The following is a 26,479-nucleotide window of genomic DNA, read 5'->3' on the forward strand; positions in this document are numbered from 1 at the left end:
ATTCCTGACCCTGCCTCCCCAGTGTTCTGTTTCAAAATCACCAATGCCTCCCAGAGAATGTGCTCATGTACCCCTTAACTTCTGATCGATGTCTTCAGAAACCAAAGGTTATAGCTGTCATACAGTGGTATGCCCTATGCTGGTCCCATGGGTATAGGACGATGGAGCTCCCAACGTGTGCCCAAGTCCCCCAGGACATCCTTCTCATTCCAGTGTACTGGTTGAGACCACCATAATCCTGGGGTCTGCATATGGAGTGGTAGCCACTGCAGTCAGAAGAAGAACTGACTTCAAAGGGGCCGGCCCCAGCTTCCTCTTAAACCTGAGTGGGAGTGAGACTCCTGGGGAAGAACTCTTTAAACACAAAGCTCAGGATCCAGGACCTGAGACGGAGTTCCTTTGATACAATGTTGCCTAGAATGCCTCCAGGTCTGATACAGTGTTACCAAGCACTCTCCGTGTTCTGATACAGTGTTGCCTAGCATGCACCCAGGCCTGATACAGTATTGCCTAGCCCTCACCCAGGCCTGGTTCAGATCCCCAGGACCACACAAATCAGTTGGCACACACTTGGAATCCCAGTACTTTAAAGGTAGAGGGAAGAGGATCAGAATTTCAATGTTATCCTCAGCTCCATAGCGAGTTCAAGGCTAATCTGGTCCAGAAATCCATTATGAACAAACACATAGAACCGTCAAAGAATCCGCACAGATTTAGACTGTCCCTACCCACCAGCATCCCCTGTGAGGAAAGGCATCTCTCTACAAGAACGCTCTGTTTCATCTAGAGAGGCCCAGATGTTGGAACCTGCAGTGGCCTGGATTTCCCACTCTTCTTCCTGTCAGTCCTATTGCTCTATCCATAGTCTTTCCGCCTCCAATACAGCCACGTGGAGGCCAGCATTGACATCAATAACTTTTCTGGGTACCACGGGTACCAGGAGAGGAGAAGCAAATCTATACACACTCCCAACGGCTATAGGAACAGTGGGCACAGAAGCAACATGGGATGACTGTATGTGATGGCACCAGCGTCAGTGGGACAAGGGGGCTCAGCTATCCACGGGACTGCTGGTACTGGGTGGGAAGAATTGAATTACAAAGAGCCAGGGGATCTGATTGGTGCTGAGTGTCTCTGGGGGACGCAGTCACTGATGCCTTTCAATGGCCGAGTTTTAAATGCAACCAAACGCAGAACGTGACTAAGACCAAGACACAGGAACCAGAGAGACTCTCCCCAGGGGATTTCCAGGCAAGAGAAGGAGAAAGACTAAGCAAGCTGTTGGGTGGATTGTGATTGGTGTGTGCCTTAGCTCCTTCCCTGAGATGATGTCCTTATAGAAAGACATTGTTCAAACCTCATGCCGGCTTCCCAAAAATATTTGTGCCAGGCACAGTGCCCACAGGAGAGAGCGAAGAAATTCATAGTGAGCCCACCACAGGCCTGAGAGGTGAAGGTGTGCGCTGGAGGAAGAACAATTACCTTTTGATATGAGCTTTGGGCTCCTAGAATCTCCGTTCCTCTGGGATTATTGGAATACAGTTTCTGTAAACTGTGCTCAGATGGTTTGTCTTTCCGTCTGAGGCATGGCTTCCTGCCTGCGATGGAGCAATGACAGAGGACAGTGAAAACAGGTTTGTCTGGTCATAAATACTTTAGTTGCTAGGCTCAGCAGATGCCGGTAGACACTTGCCCTAACGAGCAAGTATTGATTAAATTCTAGTTTGGAATCAAGACCCATAATTGCTGGGTTGAAGACTTGAGGGATCGCGTTCTGTGATGAAGACAAGCTCCTCGGGCAGCTCCCATCTGAAACCAAACCTCCAGGGTCAGCGGTTGCCATGGCAGCTGGAGGAATCTGGCACAGATCCCCATCATGGAGCAGAGTCAGAGGGCTTTGGAACTGGAAAGGGTCCTTGGGCTTGCGCACTTTAACATCATCCCAAAATGCCCATTGCTTTCCAAGACCAGCTGAGATTGGGAGCCCTTCCATCCTTCAGACTTGGTTTCTGAAAAGGGTCACAGAAGGCTCACTGACCAATGTCAAAGTCAGATTTGTGTGACTTTTCATGCCCCTGCCTCATCACACATTGGAGTAACAAAGAATATCCATTGCCAGCAAACTGGAGTGACCCAGCTCGTGACAATCATCCCCTTGTCCCCTCATGGGATTAGATTCAGGTCACCCCGGATGAAAAATTAAGTCACAGGCCTGGTAGAAGATATTCTGTCTTCTGTCTAACAGACTGTGACACTAGGGAGAAGGCCTAGTGGAGCCCTGGGCTCCATCATGGGATTGGGCAGGGTTGGGGGTGGGTGTCTCCATTAGTAGAATATTGTCACTCAGGCAGCTAGATAGACCAACCCAGGTGTTCCTGAGTATGACCAGATGTTACCAACCTGGAGCATGCACTCCGGGATTCCACACTTTATCCCCTTCAGAGCAGCAACTACAGGAACGACCAGGTTCGCTCCGCAATCTGTCTGAGGGATGGTGGTGCCACTTCGTTTCTGTGACCACACATGACTATTGAATTGGGATGATATTTTTTTTTCTTCAGTGATGGAGACCACTAGTCAAGGCAAACTGCTGGGTGGGACTTAGGGGCAGCCACATACCAGACAGGGACCAAGTTCAAGTGAACAGATTAGTAATGCATGGGAACAGGCTCCCAACATGAATGGGTGGGGAGAGGAATCCTGCATCTCTTCTGTAGAAGAAAATAACAACATCCACGAGCATTTGGAGAGGTGCCAGGTGGGCTTCTCAGAGGGCATTCATAGGCTGTGAAACCCCAGAGAACTCGGCACACAGGGCTGGGCAGCTGAGGCCCTGGCTCCTCCCTCAGCCCAGACAGCGGCTCTTGAGGGTAGAACAGAAAGGAAAGGCCCATAGTCCAGGGTGGTCAGCATCATCTCGCTGTCTTCAAGAGACACAGACAACAGGATTAGGGTGGTGGGAGTGGGCGTGTTATTACCGTCTGTAAACACAAACCCAGGTACCTGCTGCCTTTTGCAGGCTCTCAGGCAACTGAAACTTTACCACTCTTATTAGAAAGACATGAAGAGCTTCAAGACAGTGATGGGACTCCAGCCCATGGGGGGCTGGGGTTAGCTTCTCAAGCTACTGTCCAGAACACACTTGTGGGTGGGTGACCAGCAGAGCAGTGATGTTTTGGGGATCCACTACTCAAACTCCTCAAGGATTCTTGCAGTACAATGAGCTATGAATACTGTGGTCAGTAGCCTCCCTCCCCCAGAGACCCTTACCTCTGAGTTCAAGGAATGCCTACCCTCCATTTTAGGGCATCAGCAGGAAACTCTTTGTGGGGTCAGCATTATTCTCCTCTTTCCTTAGACCCCAGCTATCCCTTGACTCCCCCGTCACCATACAGCTGGGACACACCTGTGTTACCATATGCCTCTTCTCTGCTGAAACCTTGCTATGCTAGGGGACATGTCCACCGCTTTCCCCATCTCTCTGAATATACACATAGCCCCTCTATTCATAACAGTGCTGAGGTCTGGACATGACTAATTTACACCCAAACTTCCATCGAGATTAGATTCTCAAAGGAACCTTTAAGAGAGGATTAGACCAAGAGGTCTCTCCCTGAGTCAAACTCTATTTATTTATTTATTATATTTACAATATTCTGTCTGTGTGTATGTCTGCAGGCCAGAAGAGGGCACCAGACCTCATTACAGATGGTTGTGAGCCACCATGTGGTTGCCGGGAATTGAACTCAGGACCTTTGGAAGAGCAGGCAATGCTCTTAACCACTGAGCCATTTCTTCAGCCCCCCCGAGTCAAACTCTGAAGACTAGATTGGGGTCCTTGAGAGTCACTAATATAGCAATAGAGAAAGTTTATCCTTTGTGTTCTAGCCTCTTCCACACCTGCTCACTCACTGACCTCACATGGAGTCCCCACTACGTGATACCACCTACCACAGTCATGCATGCCCTTGGGAGGAACTTCTCCAAGCTGCAGAACCTTTGAGTCACAGAGGATGAGATAATTCCCACCTGGGCTGTGGGCTTTCCCTCTACCCCTCTGCCCCGGAACACATATCCTAGACAGGCTACATTCACAGTCATGCCAGAGCGAAGTTTGTCACATGGCCACAGGAAGTGAGCGCACCTCACAAAGAGAGCTTCCAGCGTTCATCAGCAGCCCGATCCTCTTTAATCTTAAGGCACCGGGGTGTAATTACCCACCTGGGTTGGAAACACACGTCTCATTTGTGCGGTACAGACATCGGAGGGGCAGAACCTTTCATAACAAAAGATGAGGCCTTCCTGGAAGGACCAGGAAGCCTAGAGTACACCCCCTGAGAAGTGAGATAATGGACGATGCTAGACAAGACCCTTGAGAATGCACTCCTAAACACTGGAATTTGCCATGTACAGGCATGCTGGCACTAACTCCTTAGCAGCTGGCTTCGGGTGCTACCCCAGGGATCCTCATGGTGGTGGATTGTTAGAATAATCATATTGGACACTGTGAAGGTGTGTTGCTCTCATTGGTTTAATAAAGAGCCAAATGGTCAATGGCTAGGCAGGAAGAGGTATAGGAGGAGATCCAGACAGAGAGAGTTCTGGAAAGAAGAATGAGTCTCCAAACAGATGTGGGAGGTGGTTAAGACATGCAAGAGGACAGGTAAATGCCATGAGGCGTGTGACAACATGTAGATCAATAAAATTGGTTAATTTAAGTTATAAGAGCTAATTAGTAAGAAGCCTAAGCTATCAGCCGGCTTTTATATTTATAAGAAGTCTCTATGTGGTGATTTGGGAGCTGGCTGCAGGACAGAAAATTCTGCCTGCAATGGGTGAGTGTAATGATCTGTCCTGTCCCTTTAAGAAACAAGCCATGCCCACTCTCTGTATGATAGAGCCATTATCATTTGCTCTGTCAGTGAATTAACTCTGACATCTCAGGTGAAGAATACGACGGAAGGTTCCATCTGGCCCAAGTTGCAGCTCATGGTTCTCAAGCAGCTCTCCTTTCTGGAAGAGGTGACTGGGATTTCCTGCCGCCTCTGTCTTGTTCTTTGGTTACCTGAGAGTCCAGTCCCTCCTACAGAGGGAACCAAAGCACGAAGAGGGACTCACTTCGGGAACCACCTGATTCCCACTCAAAGAACATCAGCAGGAGTCAATGGCCTGATGTGGTCTGGATCCATGGGACAAGCCCATGAGTGTGTTGTGACCCAGGGAGACAGTCTGGGTGTCAGTGGAAGGAACTATAAGGGGCTCCAAAGCAGGCGAACCGACCAGTTAGAGCCTCTCTCCAGATTTGGATTTACTCACTGTAAGGCAGTGAAAGTCACAGCTGCTGAAGGATGGACTGGAAATCAGATTCATTTCCTCCATAATGTATGCAGCCCTGAGACTACCAGAGGCCATGGGGTTTCTCTCCAGTGCCCGGTACTGGCCAAAGCTGACACTGTATTCACTTCCTGGAAGTGGATTTCTGTGCATCTTCCACCTTCCCTCTGCTATACAGCTGTTTCGTCCCAAGTGAAACATTCTTTCCTGGAGACTCAGAAAGGAAATGAAACTTATTAGATGTAGGAAGCTCCTGAAGTGTACAAGATGACCAAAGTCCCTCCCAAGGTTATACAAGCTGTAATAACTACTGGCGAGAAGAGTCTCTCTGACCATCTGAGTTCCCTGCAGGGAACTCCAGGAATGCGGCCTGTGAGTCATCAGTCAAACTGGACGGGCTGTTCAGTGACACATCTGCCCTGAGTCACCCATGGTCCTGGAAGCAACCATGATAAACTCACTGGTCCATTTGACACAGGCTTGGATGGAGTGGTTTCTTTGAACACTGTTGTCAGTGACCTATCTAGAAGGAAGAGAAGTTTGTTCATGCTTCTCCCGAAGAAGTTCACACACCAGGCAGGCACATCATCTCCCTTCCATGCTGCATGCCATGCATTCTAGGTACAGCAACTATAAGAAGAGCATGTCATGTCACACTGCAGGGTGCTCTTTGGAAATCAACTTTGTGCTTTGCTTCTCAGTGTGCCCGTAGAGCATCCTCAGCATCACCAGGCAGTCAGCCTTGTAGGCATTTGGACCTCTACCTAAACCTAACGTTAAGCAGGATCTCCACGAATCATGTCACACTGCTGCTTTAGGAGCAGGGTCTTATGTAGCCTGCAATGCTAAGAGCAGTTTAACAGTGTCTGATTGGAATGTTATTGACCAGAATCCTCAAGAAGAACTAGACAGGTGAGGGTTAATACTTTAAGATGAAGACATAGTTGGGCAGTGATGGCCCACACTTTTAATCCCTGCAGAAGCAGGTGGAGTTCTATGAGTTCAAGGTCAGCCTGGTCTACAAAGGGAGTTCCAGGACAGCCAGGGCTGTTACACAGAGAAATCCTATCTGAAACACACACAATCACACACACACACACACACACACACACACACACACACACACACGAAAACAAAACAAAACAAACAAGCAAAAAGGATGAAGATACAAAGGTCCAAGTGTATAGCAAAGAAAATTTACTTAGAAGCTCAGGGGTCAAAATCACTTTCATAGTCTATGTGTCCCTGATAGGAATATTCAAGACCTTTCATGTGACATAGAGCCTGAAATTCGGGTCAGGACCCTGAGCTGACTGTAATACAGGGTGAGAAGGAATAGCAACATCAAGGCACTATTCTAGAATTGGCACCTTTCACATTCCTGGGAGTGTACGATCCTAGGCTCAGAAGAATGAAAGAGAAATGGGAAGCCAATGATATAGCTCAGTTGGTAGACAGTTTAACTATCATCCACAGTCTTATGGGTTCAATTCACACACTGGGTATTGTGGTTCTCTGGAGGTGGAGACAGGAGGATCAGGAACTTGAGGCTAACCTCAGTTCTAGTGTGAATTCAGGGTTAGCCTGGGATAGCCGAGACTGTCTTTTAAAGACGAAAAAGTAGAAACCATTGTCTGACAGTAACAGGTGCCTGAGTTTTCATATTATTGTTGCTTCATTCCAGAAGATAACAGAAGCTAAACAGCCTTCATTAGTAACTCAGTACCTAGCCAGGCATGGTAGCACATGCCTTTACTCTCAGCACTTGTAAGGCAGAGGCAGGTGGATCGCTGAGTTTCAAGCTAAACTCATCTACAGTGAGTCCCAGGACAGCCAGGACACACAGAGAAAAACCCTAAACGATAACAACAACGTAACCCCCTCATTGTTTGGGATTTTAATTTTCTGAGATTCTATTTCTGAGTGCTGTGGGATGCAGCGGTGTAGGAATGGACTCTCCACAGGGTGCAAAAGTAGACACCAATATAGTTCACCACTTTACCCAACCATCTACAAGAACATCGGGGCTAAAGTTCCTTGAAGAGGACTTTGACCGTCCATTGGCTGGGGTTTTATGTTTGGATTTCTGTTATTGTTGCAATTTTTAAGATGGGGGACTGCGGGGGTTTGAATGAGAATGGTCTCCCGTAGGGAGGAGCACTATTAAGAAGTGTAGTCTTGGCGTAGGTGTGGCCTTGTTAAATGAAGTGTGTCCCTGGGAGTGGGCTTTGAGGTCTCAGAAGCCCAAGCCAGGTCCAGAGCCATTCTCTCTTCTGCCTGCATGCTGCCATGTTTCCCACCTTGATGATAATGAACAAAACCTTTGAAGCTGTAAGCCAGCCCCAATTAAACCTTTTCCTTTAGAAGCGTTGCCAAGGTCATGGTGTCTCTTCACAGCTGTCTGCCCTTATGGATGCACCCGAGTTGTGGCACTCTGTGAAATAGGCACTACATACCATTTAAACGGAGGGAATGGATTGTGGTGCTGGTGGTGGCAGTGGAAGCTTGTTCCAGGTCACAGAGATGGAATGAAATTGATGTTCATTTACTTAGTGTTGTCTGTGGGTGACTCAGAGGAATTAAGAGAAATACCCGGAAACACACAGAAATAGACACACAAACTGTAGTTGGAATTTACACCTGCCTGATTCTTGCTGTGTGTATGCGTGTATGTATATATGTGTGTCTCTCTGTGTATATGTGTAAGTATGTGCATGCATGTTTATGTGCCTGTGTTATGTATGTGTATCTGTGTGTCTGTTTGTATGTATTTGTATGTGTATGTATGTGTGCTGCATTTGGAGGTCAGAGAAACCCTTCTCATGTCTTCCTCTATCACATGTCATCTTATTGCCTTGAGACGGGGTCCCTCATTGAGCTGGAAGTTTGCCTTTTTTCTACTAGGAAGAAAGCTCTCAGGATAGATCAGTCTGTATCCCTCCTCGATACATCATGCTCGAGATGATTACACACACAACCATGCCAGGTTTTTTATGTGGGCACTGGGGATTTGAACTCAGGTCCTCAGGCCTGCAGAGCAAGTCCTACTCACTGAACCATCTCCCCAGAACCCTTCACCTGCCTGATTCTGAAACATCTCACCCTGTGGTTTTCCCTGTTCCCCTGGGATTTTCTGAGTCCATATCCCATTTCTCCCTTTAAAAAGAATGCCTGGATTTGACACTGAGCCCCTTCCAATCGTCTCTGGCTTGCTCTAGAGATGGAGATCTTGCTTTTCTGTAGATTGCAAGCTCAAGACTGGCCTGAGTTTCAGAGCGAGTTCAAAACCAGCCTGGGTAGTTTAATAAAACTGTTTAAAAAATAAAATAAAACTGCAATATTAAAAAAAGAGAATATAAACTAACAGTACAACACTTATCTAACATGCATAACACCCAGAGTTCAATCTCCAGGACTGAAAAGAAAATCAGAGACTCGGGTTCATTGAACAGAGATTTGCTGAAGCTATGAGGCACACCAACAAGAGATAAGCAGTCAGCTGGCTGTGTCCATAGAATAAAGCGACATATGGGTACCTGGAAAGGCCACATGAGGACCAGAGCCATCTCGCCACCAGCCATAGGAGGCCATACAGAGCAACAAGCCACCTGCCACCAGGGACACCGCTGGAGCAGACCCTTGCCTGCCTCAGAAAACTGGTCCACACCTCAGACTGAGGTTTTCAGCTTTGGCTCATGAGCCCAGGGGCTCCAGGAAAGAGAGTATTGCTTCAGTCCAAGACTGAATGCCAACTGCTAGGCTGATTGTCCTTGGCTCTGTGCTGACCAAGGGGGTCTTTGCTAATCCTCTATGAAACATGTAGACTCCAAGTTGTGAGGATTCCCTAACTGTTTGTCTCACACCCACCAGCCACTGTTCTGCCTCCTTGAGTTAACATCATGATCCTGATCCTGTCCACGCTAATCTTTCCTTACAGCTTGACCCTCATTCTTATGGGGACTAGACAGGCTTCTGTTGCTTCTACACAAGTCAGTAGAACACTGACAGAGCGGAGAGAGAGAACAAGGCCCAGTGGCTGGATGTGCATAGGAGGCCAGCGGAACTGGGTTCCTGTGGAAGAAGGCAGGGGAGGGAGGGCAGGCCAAGTTCTAAACCAGGAGGCTGGAGAAGGCTTGGCCAAAGGGAGGTTGGAGCAAAGATTGATCCCTAGGAGGGACCAGCTGAGCAGTCACCTGGAGAAGAGGAATTGGGAAATGGAACAGCCAGAGGAAAAAGACTCAGAGTAGAGTTCCTCCAGGCTTGGCTGAAGTGCCTCCAGGGCCACCAGTGCCACCAGGGTGGGGTCGGGGAGACTGCCACCCTCATTGCAGGGTGTTGAGAAGCTCCCTGACCTCTGGCCACTAGGTACACAGAACTCCCCTTAGCTATGACAACCAAATGTGTCTCAGAATGTTGCCATTGTTCGGGGGGACAAAAATCACTTACAAGTAATAACTATTGCATTAGAACAGAGAGATATGTCTAGGCCCTTGGGGAGCTGTGACATGAAGCCAAGGCCAGTGACTCTCCAGGAAGGGGTGACTTTGGCATTTGCATCCGGGAACAACTACAGGAGAATATACTAGAAAATCAGGCTTCCAACACATATTTTAGCCCAGTCAAACTTAGGGACTGCTCCGGCACCTCAGAATCCCGGGTGCAAGCCACGCACACTTGATTTGAGGGGCAGCAGCTTAGAATTCACGTGCTATGCTGTCTTTCTCGGCTGCTGGATGGGCAGCACCCCTATCCAAGGCTATTCACACAGCAAGATTCAGGGGAGGCCAGCATGTGGTGGGGGGCTCACTCCGGGCTTAATAGGAAGACTAGCCGTCCGCCTCTCCTCCCACACACAAATGATCTTATGGTTTGGATTGGAAATGTCTCATGGACATTCACATGGTGTGGCCTTTCCTTTCTACTGTCTTAGTTTGAATTGTGTCATGTGATTCTTCCTAAGTAAATCACAGATTCACGCACATCTCCCTTGAAACTAGGACAGACAGGGTCACCTTCCCTGAGCACGCCATACAGAAGCAGAGGGAGGGTGTCTTCCAGGCAAAGGCTGGGTTTCCCTAGCATGTTGGTGACGGGGTGCTGCTGCTGCTGCTGGTGGTGGTGGTGGTGGTGGTGGTGGTGGTGGTGGTGTGTGTGTGTGTGTGTGTGTGTGTGAGATGGGGGAGGAGAGTATCACAGTCTCCTCCTGTGTCTGTGTGTGGCTGGTGAGGGGACCATGACAGTCTCCTCCTGAGGCATCAACCCCACCAGACTCTTCTACTTTGGATTCCAGGATTCCAGTTACCTGTGCAAACACTGCAGGGAGGGCAGAACTAAAACAAGACAGCGGGTCTTAGGGACACATGATCCTTGATAGTTCTGCAGAAAAGCCTTAAATGACTGAATGTAGATCCCTGCCCCCACCCCATTCCTCCAGGTGGGCAGCTTGCTGGTTAGAGACTGTAGCTGGTATACACTAGAGTTCACCTGTCTCGGTATCTCTAGGAAGCTGGGAAGCAACTCCAGGAGTTTGAGAGAGAGAGAGAGAGAGAGAGAGAGAGAGAGAGAGAGAGAGAGAGAGGAACCTTCCTGAAAGGCTGCAGAGTCATGCGGTGTCAGTTACTCAAGACTCTTGTACACTTGGGTTCCACATTGAGGTCATGGCAAGAGGAGGGGCCTGGGAAAGGCAATAGATTAGATTTTTAAAGGAAGAGGCCAGGCAACAGAAAGACTGTGAACCCCTCCACGACAAGGCTACATGCAAACATGCAAAGGACAGGACACATGCTAGAAAAGTCCAGGCTCTTCACACGCAGGCGAAGGAAGGCACTGCGTAAATGCCCATGCAGGCTCCCCGACTGTCTCAGCCCAGGCCATCAGAACTCCCAGCCTTCCCCGCTCTATAACTCATTTCCATTCTCGAGAGTGTTTTCTTTCTCAACAAGCCACCCCTATTTCTTCCATTAGCCACACGTCCCTGGTCCAGGTGTTCGTTCTGGGATACAAAGAATCTGGAAATTTCAGCAGGCGTCCTCTATACTCCAATCCACACCTATTACAAGGTGAGGTTGGACCTGACGGAGCCATTGCTTCCAAAGGCATGGGTGCGAGAGGAACCTAGAGGGGTTGGGGCCAGCATTTGCTGTGCTGATCCTGACCTCCAGGAGTGCTGTCTGCTGGCGGACTCAGCAGGAGAGGGGAGATGGAGGAGGAGTAGAGGCCAGCACAGAGACCTCTGAGGGCTCCCTGATAGGGCTGGAGTTCTCCAAAAGCTTAGAGTATTGTGCTTGGGGGGAAACAAAGTGTTCCTGGTTGAGGCTAAGGCAGGTGTCTTACAACCATGAATTTGGCTGAGTTAATGACTGGCTCTTTGGAACAATGAAGGGTGGCTCATGCTGGACTCAGGTCTTGTTTGATAGTTGAGGCCTGACTCACCATCTGAGGTCAAGAATGGGGACAGATAAGTCATCCTGGCATCTGCCTAGCAGGGTGTCCCCGAAGCAGTCGGCGTCATCGTGTTTGACTATTATTTTTAGCAGCATTAAAAAAAAATGTAATGAAGGCATCATCCCGGCACAGTTCAAATGACACAGCAAAGCAAACTGTCATTCCTGCAACAATGGATGCAAACCTGTATTTATGAAAGAGGCTGTTACGATGATCATTACCATGATGGTTTCTAAATTATACACGGAAATGGTTTGAGTTTGCAGGAGACGCGGGCAGCTGAAATTAATTGCATATGAAGTTAGCGTTTAAGGAAATGAAGATAGTCCTGAGGAGCCACCAAAAGAATGAGGATGAAACAAATGAAAGACTGAGAGGGGCTCATTTCCTCAATAGTCCCCCTGCGGACACTCTGGCTACAGCCTGGGCCCCGAGACTCACAAGAAGAGCTGTTTCCCTGTGGGAAGTCCCCTGCCTCGTCCTTTCAGTGAGCTGTCAGTTTCCTTATTTTTAAAGATTTATTTTTATTTTTAAAATGTGTGTGTGTGTGTGTGTGTGTGTGTGTGTGTGAGAGAGAGAGAGAGAGAGAGAGAGAGAGAGAGAGAGAGAGAGAGAGAGAGAGGCGTGTGTAGGTACAAAAGACCAAGAAGAGGGCATTGGATCTTCCGGAATTGGAGCTGCTCAGCGTGGCTGCTGGGAAGCGCCCTTGTGTCCTCTTAAAGAGCACAAAACACTGAGTCATCTCTCCAACCCCTGACTTGTCGATTTCCTGATCCATGAAAACGAGACAAAACATGGAGAGTATCATAAAAGAAGGTTCCCCAGAGGAGGGTCAGCACAGAGGCATCAGGAGAAAGGTTCCCTTTCCACAGCTGTACTTGCCTTGCAGAAGAGGTAGGCGGTGCCAGCCTCATTTTACTGAAGAGATCAGAGGTTCTAAGGGGTCACCATACAGCCCCAAGTGCTGACCCATTGCCACGGCTGGTGACCGTTGACAGCACATATGGCTCTGGATGAAATGGGCTAGAATCCTTGACCCCAACAGCTTCTGCACACTCCTTACTCAAGGACAGACCCTGACACGAGGACTGTCCTCTGTCATGGCATGTTATCTCTTAGGAAGGAAAAGCAGATGCTAAGTCTGGGGCCCTGCCTGTTGCCAGCATCCTGGGGAGGGCTAACGGTGGTGGTTCTCCCTGTCCTTGGCTAGAGTGTGGTACTGCTACTCAGTACCCCAGCCCCTTTATCCCTGCTTCCCCTTGGGAACCTCAGCTTTTTTGTACTGCAGATCATTCCTGGTATCAGAGCAGCCGGTGTGTGGGGCCTGGGAGGCCGCTGGCTAGAAGACGCCTGGGGTATGAGCTGGGCCCACTCTTTCTAGTGACTAATGTCAGATCATGGAGCCCGAACATCTCCTTGTTTCAGTTTCTCAACTTGTGGGAGCAGGTCAAGTTAGCTAGCATCCTGGGACCCCAGGAAGTGGAGGGGGGCAGTAATGAAACACCTGAAACACCAGCTACTACAGCAAGCTTTCTATCAGGTGAAAATGACTGTCCTGGTGTCCAGACAACCCACACTACACTGAAGGCTGCCATGGCGGCATTAACTCGAATGTATAAATATATAAATACAAATGATAATTCATCTCCAACTATGCTATAGCCCCGCTGAAAGAATCCCTGGCGTCAGATCTTTGGTACCTCTCCCTCATGGGGTGCAGCAAAAGCTGCTCAGAACCATTTGGAGGACGCTGTGCTACGTGCACAGGCCTTTCTTCTAAACCTGGAGGTGGAGCAGCTTGTTGTTTCAACTGAAACCCCAGCTTGCAAGCTCCTCCTAGATACCGAGAAGTCCCACTCTCAAGATCAGAACCGATGGGAAGCAAATGCATGAAAAAGCCCACCATCTTGTGCCCATTCTGTTTGAACCTGAGAATGAGAAGAGGAGAGAGATTCCCCCCTCCCCGCCATGGGTGCAGATTCATGGCCTGCTCTCTCCCTGGAAGGTGGAGGCTGAGTCACGGGCATCGCAGTTGTGCCAGGATGCAAGCACAGGCAGGTTGCTCTCCAGGCTGCAGAGAAGCGGTGAGATCAAAAGTTAGGGAGTTCTGGGCTTGTTCCCTTCTTACCTGTTCACCATACAAAGCCGGTGTCTTCTGCTCTTGGCCCATAACTTTGTCCTTCTCTGCTACCACAATGGTGACACAAGAGACAGTCTGTGATGTTGCTAACAGGATTGTCCGTCTCTGGTGGCACCCACTTTTAATCCCAGCACTTAGGGGGCAGAGGCAGGCAGATCTCTGTGAGTTCAAGGCCATTCTAAGCTCTGTAGAGAAATCCTATCTCAAACAAACAAACAACTCTAGCCCTGGGGACAAACATAAAGGCACAAAGCAGAAAAACAGAAGACAACATGTTCACAGTCTAGCAAAATAACAACAACAACAAACAACCTTCCTTAGAAGCAAGGACTCCAACACTGACAGAGTTCGGCGGGGAGGGAGACACAGCAGCGGCTCAGGACTCAAATCATTGACTCAGCTGTCCGAGGTCTCCCTCCTGGGAAACGCAAGTGGACAGTTATGGGCTAAGTGTCACAAGTGACTGGCTTCCTCCAGAATCCACCCCAGCAGGATTAACTCAAGGCTGCACTGTAAATGAAGAGTTTCAGTGTTGGTTTATTTTGACTTCCGTTATTGTTATTCTTATGGTGCCAAAGCAACCTCTTAGTTTTCGACTACATTTTGGTTTTGTCACTTAAAAACAGCATTTGATGGTTTCTGGGGGTGACCCAGCTTCCAATTAATTAGCTTCTGTAGGGATGAGGCTGATAAAATTGATTTTTTTTTCTTTTTGAATGAGACAAAGACGTTTACCAATGTATACGTTTCACATACCCCACTAAAGCCACCTCCGTGTGATTTTCTCAACACAGTGACTTGGAAGAATGGTATCGCTATTTTGTCTACTTTCATTGTAACTCACCTACAGAGGCTTTTATACAACGCCCATTTTAACATTTATAACCAAACTTAATTAATGTGAGTAAAGTCACCTGGCTAATGTCTAGGGAATGCCTACCATGTGCTCAAGTTCAGGCTAGACATCAAGAATCAGAAACTCGACTCACTGCCAGAAGGGACTCATAGCCCAGCAGTATGGGGTGTGCTCAGGGTAAGGACCTGGAGAGCCAGGAGAGCACCAGCTTGCATTCGAAGCAACTCTACACACCACTGGGAAGGCTGGAGACGCTCGCCTGCTCGACTTGATCCCACACTATGCCTGGAGCCAGCAACCTTGGTGTTGGCTGGTCAAGGATGCCAAGACGGATGGAGACAGCTAGGGCTTCACAGGAAGGTGGTGGCAGTCTGTCGGAGTTAATTGCACTCTCCGTGCTGTTTGCAGTCAGCAAGATTAGAAACTGGAAGCCCTGGGGCTGGTGAGATGGCTCGGTGGATAAGCACAGCTGGTGTGCCAGCATAAACACCTGAGTTCAAATCCCCACAATTCACGTAAAAAGCCAAGGGTGGCCGAAAGTGCTTGAAATTCAGGGGAATAAGGTGAAGTGTGATAGAACAGGGTACGTGACATCGTCTTCAGGCTTTGGGGTACACAGTGTGTATGTACCTCCTCGCACACAGGTGTACATACTTCACACTTATGCACACCAAAAACAAAACAACAGCAAAACAGAACGAACCCTAAAGCACCGAGCCTTGGTACAAGAAGTGTACCAGTTTACCTTCCCACAACTGTCGATGGTTCTGTTATCTTGTTTTACATACAGGGAAACTGAGACTTGGTGGAGAGGTCAGTAAGATCAAACAAAGCCTTGGGGTCCTAGGGAACTTTATTATTTTTTTAGTATCGGTGTAGCTCAGGCTGGTGTAGGACCCGGTCCGGGTAGGTAGCAGAGCATGACCTTGAACTTTGGATCCTCCTACCTCAAGTCCCAAGTGCTGGTATTGTGGGTGTGTACCACACCTGATTTAAGTGGTGCTGGGGACAAACCCAGGTCTTCAACAAGCAGGCTTTCCAAGCACTCAATTGAGCTGAATCCCCAACCTTTTCTCATTCCAGACTTAAGGCTCTGAAGGCCTATCCAGCCCTCCTCCCTAACTGTGAAGTTGTAGGGGAATGCCGACATGCCCTTCTATGTTCCCCACTGTACCTGCCAAAGCTCACTGATTCCCACCCCAACACGTAGTCTTTCCAAAGTGAGCTCATTCTCAACATCTATAGAGCATGGTGTCTTACTGTATGCAGTATACCACTGGAGAGGCCTCGAGTCTCAGAACTCTTTGGAGGCACTCAACTGAGAGGGGGTCAGGATCAGCCGGCATGGGGCAGCTTCATTTACTGCACCGTTCCAGCAGTTCAAGGCTCCTGAGTGGTGGACAATCAGACAAGCGTTTCAAAGTGTTTTACAATTCTGGACCATTTAGGTAATTAACAGGCAAGGCATGGAGGGAAGGAGATGGCCCAATAGACAGGCCTCAGCAGCTGAGCCTCTGCACCCACCATTCAGGGTGGACTCAGACCTCACCCACACCAGTTGCAGCTCTAGAAGCCACCGGACCCCCATCAGAACCCCGATACCACCTGGTGCTCCACTCCCTGGCTCCACAGAGGCCTGGAAAACGGACCAAGAAATCTGAAAGGAAACAAGAAAAAAAAAATCCACAGAAGATGCCCCCACCGGTTTGATTGTATAAATAGTTTATTTCTGCTCACAGCATCAGATACGCATTATAAAAAGGGATGGGAACAAAGAAGAGAATGGCGAGGACAGAGAATTACAGGAAAACCAAAACACGGAAGCCAGGGGACCCGGTCCCAACACCCGTCACAGAGTGTGTGAAGACAGCAGCTCTAAATCAAAACTGGCCTCCCTGGGCCTATCAGACACCATCCCAAACCTCGCTTGGGGAGGCCAAATTCCACTGCAGGAACCCAAAGGACAGAAGCATGGCTGGTCCTTGCTGGCATGTGATGGGAACCCCCCCATGTCACTACCACACCGTGATTTTCACTGGGCTCCCTCTGGTCACAGATGAAATGGGCTTTTACTAGGTCAAACATCACAGAAATCAACTGAGACTCTTAACTATTTGCTGATACACCACAGGGCTGGACTTTACTGCACAACTATTAACAGCCAACTGCACCCTTAAGTCTTGATAATGGGGGAGAGGGAGGGGAGGAAACACCACAAAACCATCCCATGCCATGGTTCGAGCAGGCCAGAATCCGACCACTGACCTGGAACTCCGGTATTGTGAGCACAGGAAGGTTTACAGCATTTGGCATAGGCAATGTCATAAAATAAATATATTATTCTCTCCATATTGTGGAACTACCAAAATGTCAAAGTGCTTAAGAAATCGTGAAGAAAATAAAAGAAGGTGGATTTTTTTTTTAATAATTCTATACAGAATCTTCAGACCATGGGACCAGCCCATGAAGAAGCCAGGAATGCCCCGTTGCTGCGTAAACAGATCTTGTAGGCTGCTCATCACGGCGTAGCTCTACCAAGTGTCTACAAAAAGACCAGCATCGGAGGGCTACAGAAGACACAAGGAAGGAAGATGGGCTGCTAGATTTCAGTTTTAAAAGCAATCTTCTAAGGACTGGGTGTCAAGCAGGAAGACAGGATTTCTGCCTCCGTGTGGTTCCTAAGTTGACTCTTAGTGTGTCAAGGACAATAGGGATGGGCTCATACTGTGACCACCTCCGTGCCCACTCAGAACCATGGCCTCCTTGGCCCAGCAGTGTGTCGCCATGGAGGAAAACCAAAATGCTACTCTAAAAGATGGATTTCGAGGGGAAATTTAAAAAAAAAAGAGAGAGAGAGAGAGAAAACAATGGTCAGCTGTAAATTTATCTTTCGATACTGTGTTTCAGAATGAATGACAGCTTTTTACAAGCCAAGTCTCACTCCTGATTATAAAGGATTTTTTTTAAAATTACATTATTAAAAATATGTATTTATTCTTTCACTTTATCTATTTTCCAAAGCCTCTTTCAAGTAAACTGCGAAGTGCCTGAGTACCAGTGACCATGACGTCACACGCCCGCTCCCTTTTCAACTCAAGCACTCATTGTTGTCTGCGTTTAACCAAAGTGCTGGCTGGCTCTGAGGCCAGGCCGGCTCCCACACGGGTGAATTCCAAAGGATTGAGCCTTCAGACTTTTCCTCTCTTCAAATCCATGCAAACGAGGTCAGCTTTTCCAAGCTGGGATTTTATTCTTTTGGTGAATGACATCAAAGACTCTAATGACACACTTTGAGTAAAATACTGAAATCAGATAGGCTACAAGCCCAACTCAGAAACCTGAACATGTCTCCACTTGCATTGCCAAGGGGCACAAAAGGACAGTCTTTTTTTTTTTTAACTAAGGAGATTATTAATTTGGGGAAGTGTTTTTTTGTTTTGTTGTTTTTAAAAACATGTCTGAAACCTATCACCACGTGGCTAGAATGATCAGACATGCCTTCTAAGAAAACCATTTTGCAATACAGCACACATCTGTAGCTGGTGTGCTCCTCCAAACCAATCAGTAGGCTGAGAGAATTTCAAATTCCACACAGAGGGTCCAGTATTTATGCCGATTATGTAGTATGGAGGGAACACACACACACACACACACACACACACACACACACAGCATCAATGTCAAGAACCTCACCCTTTCAATACCTGTACTGGCACCACCTTCACTGATTTTTTGCTGTTGTTTTATTGGTCTCTATGTGATAATGGCCAACACATGGACAGGGCCTAGGCCATCTGGAAGAGGTCTCATCCCAGGCTGAATAGCAGTTCTCAACAAAATCACACCCACCCAGCCCTGGAGAGTGGAGTCTTCCAGGCCATTCCCAGTCAAGGCCAGAAGGACAGCAGCACCCTGGGCCCTCAAGCTGCCGCATGGTCCCAGGCAGCCCTCTGGACGGGCCCAAACCACCACCTCCTTTGGACCCAGAGCAGGACAAATCAAACTGCAAACAGGGGCCTGCCCTGTGACATAAATCTACTCAGTTTGCGCAGCTCCAGAATGCAAGGAGCGGTCACCCCTCCCCCCCATCAGTATACCCCAGTGCCTACCCGCTCCCACAGGAGTATCCCCAGGGTTCAGTGAACTGCATACCTCAGGTAACTCACACGTGACTCCCCCCGCAGTGGGGGCTGGGCAGCCTGAACTTCTGGCCCTGATGGAGCAAGAAGAAATCGCTTTTGTCTCTCTGACATTCAAGCTTCCCACCTGGGGCCAGAGGGCTCACCACCGGACCCTCGCGTCCTCACGTCCACTCCCCGTCGGTTCCCCCCACCCCACCCCATTGGTCGCTCAAGCATTTAGACAAAAGGTCCCCTGAGCTGGGGTGGGGGGTGGGGCAGGTGGTGAGCTGGGTGGTAATGCAGTCTCCACACCCCGGTTAAGTCTCCAAGTCCCGTGTTAGGGTACAGGGGTCGTGTTTTAAAAATTCGAAGCATCGCTTTGGTTCGTTGTCTTTGTTCGCGGGCGCGGGTTCTCGCTCACCCAGTCGTCCATTCATTCACTCAGTGGCTCGCTGGCTCAGCCTCGTTCCCAAACGCTTCCCGGACGCATTACCGCTTCTTCTTCTGCTTGAGAGACTTCCTGCGTTTCAGGATCATCTCATAGAGCTTGTCCATGCCCTCGGTGAGGCCCTCGCCGATGATGGCGCACGCCGGCTGGACATGGTAGGTGGTGGCCGGGATGAGCTCGTGCAGCGCCAGCTGCTTCTCAATCTCAGCCACCGGCAGCGACTTGGGCAGGTCCTGCTTGTTAGCGATGACCAGCAGCGGCGTGCCCTGGTTCTCCGCAAACTTGGTCACCTTGTGCAGCTCCGTCTTGGCCTCCTCTAGTCGGTCCACGTCCACCGAATCCACCACGTAGATGATGCCGTCCGTGCAGCGGCTGTAGGACTTCCACAGCGGCCGAAGCTTCTCTTGGCCGCCTACGTCCCAGAAGTGGCAGCTGATGCCCTTGGCGGTGCCGTTGCTTAGTTTGATCTTCTCGGTATTGAAACCAATGGTGGGCACCGTGTTCACGAACTCGTTGAACTTGAGCCGGTAGAGCACCGTGGTCTTGCCGGCAGAGTCCAAGCCCAGCATAACGATGTGTAGGGACTGGAAGGCCGAGATGTTAGAGGAGATGTTGCCCATGGCTCCTCGCTGCGGCGCCGGCCACTGCGGCTGCGGCGGGAGGGCGCCGCCCCCCGAGCAGTCACAGGCCCGCTGCACCGGGCGCACCTGGGCCCCGCCCGCCGCTGGACCCGCTGGGGCCTCGGCGTCTCCGGAACGTACGGCCAGCTGGGCGCACTTAGATTCGGAGGCGCCGGCTCCCTGGTACACCCGATGCGCGCCCCGCGGGCATCTTTCTCCGGAGGCTTTGTCTCCCGCGCAGCCGCCACGGACAGACGCGGCGGTGGAGGATGCCTGTTCCCTGCGCGCTCGCCCCGCTCGATCTGCGGCTTGCCCGCGCCGCGGCTCTGCAGCAGCCTCTCGCCTCGGTGGCGTCTCGGAGCCGCTCTGGCTCCGGCTTCTCCGGCGCGCTGCGGAGGCGCAGGCGGGGCGAGGGTTTCCCCGGGTGTCTCTGTCGGCGCTGCTGCCTTACTGTCCCTGCAGTACCCGCGCTGCTGCCGCCGCCGCCGCCGCCGCCACCAGCCTGCTGCGGACAGAGGGCGCTGGCCCCGCCCCTCTGGTCCCGCCCACCGGTCACGCCCCTTCCCTGACACGCCCCGCGGTCTCCCGGGGTCAGGCGGGGTCTTCTCGGCCGGTAAAGCCTTTTCGCGCGCTCCAGTCGTTCGAAATTCGTCCGGACGACCCTTCCCGCTGGCCGCGCCCAGACTAAGGGCCCGGGCGCGGGCTCTTCCTCCTCAAACCGGTGACGCGTCTTTTAAAAATAGCTCCGGTCTCCGGAACCCCCGCCCCGGGCTGAGCCCGCAGCTCGCGGGGCAAGGACAGCTTCTGCAGAGGACTAGTGCGGTGACACTGAGGCGTCGGCGCGGGAGGGCGGAGGAGGAGGGGCTGACCTCCTCGAGCCTGCAGCCTGCCACCCGGATGCTATTCCCATCACTTGGCCTCACGCACCTAAGCGCCCTTACTGTGTCCTGGGCCCTAGTCCTTCTTGATGCTCAAATTCCTTTTCCTGCCCTAACTTCAGGGGGCGCCCGGGAGGATCAGCTGGGAGTATCACCCACCTGCTTAGATACTTCCAGACAATTCTTTCTTAGGTACCCTGGTTGTCACCTGATTTTATGCCCCCTCCCCCGACTCTGCTGACATCCCAGATGATGTTAGAGTCTTGAGAAGGTACCTTTTGTCTTTCCGCCTTGAGAGCTATCTACCTTCAGACCACGGGGGAGAGGTGGAGTGGGGGTGGGGAGATCCAGATACCTGACTAGACTCCAGGAAAGCCCAGGATCTAGACAACCCTTGGTTATAAAACATGTGTGTATAGCTTGGAGCGGATGGTGAGATGTGTCACAAACACATAATCTCTGGGTTCCATTTCCTGACTCCATTTGTGGTTTTATTTTACCTTGTAAACATGTAACAGATACATATTATTTCGGGATGCAGAGGGAACTGGAGAGTGATTATGAGTGACACAGATTTGATGATGCTGGGAACTGGAGATGGCCAGACAAGGGACAGGTAGTCACATTTCTGTAGGTCCGGCTTCTACGACAGAGAAGGAAGCAAATACAGTCCAGGGAAAGAAAATAAAAATAGTCATCATTTTTTAAATTAAAAAATTACACACACACACAGAGCACACACACACACGAGCACCTTCCTTTCAAGTGCTAGGTTATAATACATGATTTCATTTGTACTTGAAGCCTGTGGTACTTAAACCAGCCACACCTGCTCAAGGAAGGGCAACCTTCTCCCATCTTTGAGTTTTCATAACTGCAAAAGCCAGTCCAGGCTTCCACCATCTAGGCACAAGATCAGGAACTGGTGATGGATGTGAGCGCTGGCGAGGTCCATGCAGATTACCTGCCCACCTTCTGCGGGGTCTTGCTAAGGGAGACCTCAGTTGCAGATAACCTGCCTAAGACCAATGCTGCACTGGTTCTGGAATGCCCTCCCCTGACAGAGGCACAGAAAATTTGTCTCAAATTAATCTTAAATTGAACTGGCAAAAGGACAAGTATATTAATATATTATCTGATACAAGGAAAAAGTTTAGAATGAAAGTTCTCTCTTCTGGCAGGGCTGGATCCAGGAGCTCACAAGTAGACACTAGACCAAATCTTCTCAGCTCGTCCTCAGTTTCCCTTTGTGTTGGTTCTTTTAAGTCCTATGGTCTTACACCTTCATTTAGAACCTAGAAGCAAAGGGGGCTTATCTAATAGCTTCAACAAATGCTCAGAAGACACATCTCTTTGGCCTGCCTAGTCTGCCTCAGATCCAGTGCTTCTGTCCAAGAACAGAACACATTGATTGACGTGGCTCCAGCCTAAACAGTGGTGGTTCCCACAAAAGAATCAGGGACCCCAAAAAAGGCAGATAAACAAAAAGAAATGAATTGGGGGACAGTAAGAATGACTCAGTAGGTGTCTGCAGCTAAGCATAATAGCCTGAATTCAATCCCTGGGTCCTACATGGTGGAACGAGTGAAAAGACTCCTTAGAGTTGTCCTCTGAACTCCACATGTACATGTGTGTGCTAACACATATACACACATGTAAGTTTTAAAAATTTAAAAGGAAATTAATCCAGTTTAATTCATGTCATGCCTGTTACTGGGAAGGTAGGATTTGTATTTTGGGAGGAATTTTCTCAGCTCTCTTGTAGGCACGCCCTAGAGAGACCCTCTCTCTTCTTGCTTTTCACCTGTCACAGACAGGTGACTGGTCTCTCCGGGACTCTAATGTGTAGCCTAGGATTCGGGCATTTGGGAAGAAATGGGCCAGCAGGGCACTTCTCAGTTTGACTCTCAAAAAGGACCTCAGCATAAGACACTTTGGTGCCACTTGCCACTTGCCTCTGTCCTGGAATGTGACTTGCTTCTGTCCTGGAAGGGTAGGCTATGGCCCTTGCCTGTTCTTTGAGAAATGAATCCTTCATCACTGCCAGCAGCTGCCGCCTGGTCGTTCCTACAGTCCTTGCATTTTGCATTTCACGGTGGCACTCAGCAGCTAAGGGCTGTCTGTTGTCCAGTACAAAAAGGGTAGATTAATAGACACTAATAGAGCCTTCCAGAAGAAAGCCACTACACAGCCACTCACCATCACTGAATAGCTAGGGCTCTACATTCTAATTTTGCTCACCAGGTAATAAGTTGATTTTACAGCTGATAATTTAACTCCTAACACATAAAATGTCATTTGGTTGAGGCAAGTAGGAATTTCCTTCAAATGTGGATTTCCACTGAAAAGCCCTGGAGTTGTGGGGGAAAAAATACTATTTACCAACCAGAGCTGCGAGACACTCCAGACCCACTAGAAGCCTCTTTTTTTTTTTCCACAAACATTCCTTAAGGTGAATATCCTGGGCTGTGTTGACAGACAAGGACTCCAGCTACTCACCAACCTGGGGCCCCCATCACCAAAATGAACCTAATCCAGGGGGTGCTTCTGAGGGGAAAATGAGATCACACAGGTAGTGTTTGGCAGGGTGCCTGGCACACACGGTGCCCAATAAATGGTATCTTTGATATGAGCAAAGAAACCAGTGTTAAAGAGCACATTGCCACTTTCAAAGAGACGGTGGTCTTCCCTCTGTATGTCCCCCTGAGTGGATTCTGTCTTCATTTTGATTAAGCAGATCAAGACATTTCTCAAAGAATAGTGAGCTCCGCGTCTGACCTGTGATGGATTTCTCAAGCGCGGAGCTATTTCTGCTCGTTTTCACCCACGAGACTTTCCACCCAAAGATGAATTCAGTCACTTCAAGTAAACAGAATGGAATAGCTCAGCAGTAGCTTTGAAATAGCATCCCATAAGATTCTTTTTTATCTCCTTTAAGGGGCTTAGAAATATGTGTCACTAACTAAAATAGATCTCCAGTGAATCTAGTCTGGTTAATACAGTGGGAACGCTAATAACGTATGGTACAAAGGCTGAGCCTCTGAGCCATCCTTTACCGTGGACCTGGCTCAGGATCAGAAGATGGGCACTTACGAGTGCACGCATGCGCACGTGCCGGGATGATTGCTGCGTGTACAGACTGGAAACCTGCTACGCAATGCAGGGTTCAGATTCACAGCCCGTGCCTGATTGTGCTGATGCCGGAGCGCCCTCTACCGACACGCTCGAGGAATAGGTGGAGGCCTTGCAGAGGAAACGACCAGGACACATTTACGGAAGGCTTGAAAGGCTGGATCATCCCAGACTGGGCTGCTTGTGGAAGCATCAACAGTCCTAGGGACGGGCTGGCTCGAAAGCCAAGAGGGCAGGGGTGCCTGTGTTTGGGTTCAGAGCTTGGGGAATACCTGCCAGGACCCCTGCAGCTTATGAAGAACTGGAGTGGACAGTGTTGGGAGAGGTTCCAAGAGCCTGGCAGGGTGTGAAGGGGTTTTGTTCATTAGCTGTGGAGAAAACAAACAAACAAACAAACAAACAAACAAATAAGTCAGGAATTGATGAGATGGGATGGAGAACAGACACCCAGGAGGCCTGTGCTGAGATTAGAGATGGGAAGAAACCAGTGGCTGACCTGACTCAGCACCTCTGCGGGCATGAAGAACAGGGCATGGAGGAGAATGGAGGAAGGCAGCTGGACGGCGAGAGCGAGGCCCGCAGTAGCCCTGTTAGAGCCATGACCTTGGTGAAGAGCAACCTCAGAAGTCTGAGGGAGCGGTGGATCATCTCTGTCTACACCACAGCACAGTCCTCTGTCTCCACACTTGAGTGAAACGTCAGCACTAAGGGAGGTTGGTGGCAGGGCAGGAGACTAGGCAGAAGCATACAAGAATCTTTCTCATGCCTGAGACGAGTTTCATTTGAACGGAGAAAAAGCTGGGAATAAGAAGAATCTGCCATTCAATTATACATTCAAGCTTACAATTTTAATATACTTTTAAAAAAGTCAGAATGTTTTTCTTTTCAATTTTCACTAAGTAACAGGGCTGATCCAATTCAGCTTCCCGTGTTCCTAATAATTACTGCTGCTGGGATCTGGTACTCTCTTTGATGATCTTGGTAAAACAAAAAGTAGCCACCACCCCCATGGATGTCATTACTACAGGGGAAAATTCAGAAGTCACTATTTATTAGTACCATTTTCATTCTTAAAAGAAAGGTAGCTCTATGTTTCTAAGGCTAGCTGTGTGCCTACCTTACCCTCCAGAGTTCCAGGATTACACGTGTGTGCCACCACACCTGACTTTCAAACTTAGGTAAGATTAAAAAAAAAAAAGACAAAAAAAAACCCCACACACACCACAAAAATAAAAAATAAATAAAACCACAAAACCTTCTTCTAAGCCTCAAGTATTATCTACTATACAGACTGAGATAAGGACTTCAAGACCCTAACTTTGAGAAGTCAGTACTCGGGGGGCTGCTGAGATGATGGGGTTCTTAAGGGAGCCACATCCTTTGAATAGAAAGATAGAAGGCTCAGAGTGCAAGAGGTATTTCTATTTTGTTTAATAATGCCATCACCTTAATTAAATTCCTACTCTGATAAGGACAGAGGAAAAAGAATAAAAACAAGTAATAACAGATATCCAGTGATTAAGGAGCTACACTGCGCACTAAGGGGTATCTGATGAAAACTTGGTTGGCCCCGCCCTCCTCCCCAAGTGAACTGAGATGGCTTTTGTTTTCATTTAATTAAACCCCTCTTGGCTGGACCCAGGAGGGACAGAACAATTGTGCTCTGTGAAGGTCTTCCAGTTCTCCTAGCTGCTGCCAGCCCTCCCCAGGTCTAATGTGTGGTCACTCAGGATGGCTCTTACTCTGGATACAACAGCCGGCTTTGTATGTAGCCATTCTCAGGTGGACGTGGCCCAGGCGTCTGAATAGAGGCCTTTGGCTCATTGCTGCTTGGCAGGGGAGTCATGGCCACTTGAGATTATTACTTCCTTCTTATGAGTTACTGGAATTGTGTAACCTAATATCTGTCCCCATCCATCACTGAAAATACCTTTTACCTGCTTGCTCCTGTCCTCTATCCCCCAACTATTTGCCCAAAGCCATTGGTGACCAAAGGAGAAAAAAAACCACAAAGGGTTGATGGCTCCTTTCTTACTCTGTCTTTTCAAGGGACAATCCACCTACACAATTCTTCCCTAAGAAACAAATTGACTTAGTGACTGTCCCTCCTTCTTCAGAGGATACTCCTAAGATGCAGGACTGACTCAAGGCCAAGACGGTAGAGATGCCCACAGTTTCAAGTTGCAGCGCACATAGGCCCTTGACACACGTGGCTGTGAAGCACATACCTTCTGTGTCTCAGATCATCACCTGTGACCTGTATTCTTGGCCACCAGCCCACAGAATGCCAGTGTCCCCAAGTCTTGTTTCTGCACATACCCTTCCTCTCCTCTCTCAGTATTAGTCTGTCTAATGCTCAGAGTTTCTTACTGTCAAAAGCCGGAAGTCGGGGGTGGTGGCACCTGCCTATAACCCTAGCACTTGGGAGGCAGAGAGAGGAAAATTTTGAGTTCAAGGCTAGCCATGGCTCCATAAAAAGATCTTGTCTCAACAAAACAAGGGTCGG

At 49.2% G+C, this 26,479-nt stretch overlaps 1 protein-coding gene across 1 annotated transcript; it reads right to left on the bottom strand.

Moving 5' to 3' along the window:
• Window positions 1-16,479: 16,479 nt before the first annotated feature.
• Window positions 16,480-19,964, bottom strand: Arl4c (ARF like GTPase 4C). The gene has a single exon (XM_048441778.3). The coding sequence runs from the start codon at window positions 19,961-19,963 to the stop codon at window positions 19,385-19,387; it is 579 nt and encodes a 192-aa protein (XP_048297735.1). The 5' UTR covers window position 19,964; the 3' UTR covers window positions 16,480-19,384.
• Between the last annotated feature and the right edge of the window lie 6,515 nt (window positions 19,965-26,479).

Source organism: Myodes glareolus, chromosome 1, assembly GCF_982192425.1.
Source record: "Myodes glareolus chromosome 1, mMyoGla1.1, whole genome shotgun sequence".
NCBI classification, from domain to species: Eukaryota; Metazoa; Chordata; class Mammalia; order Rodentia; family Cricetidae; genus Myodes; species Myodes glareolus.

Excerpts from the sequence above, each read along its gene's own strand:
- Arl4c (XM_048441778.3), bottom strand. The coding sequence starts at position 19,963 with ATGGGCAACATCTCCTCTAACATCTCGGCCTTCCAGTCCCTACACATC.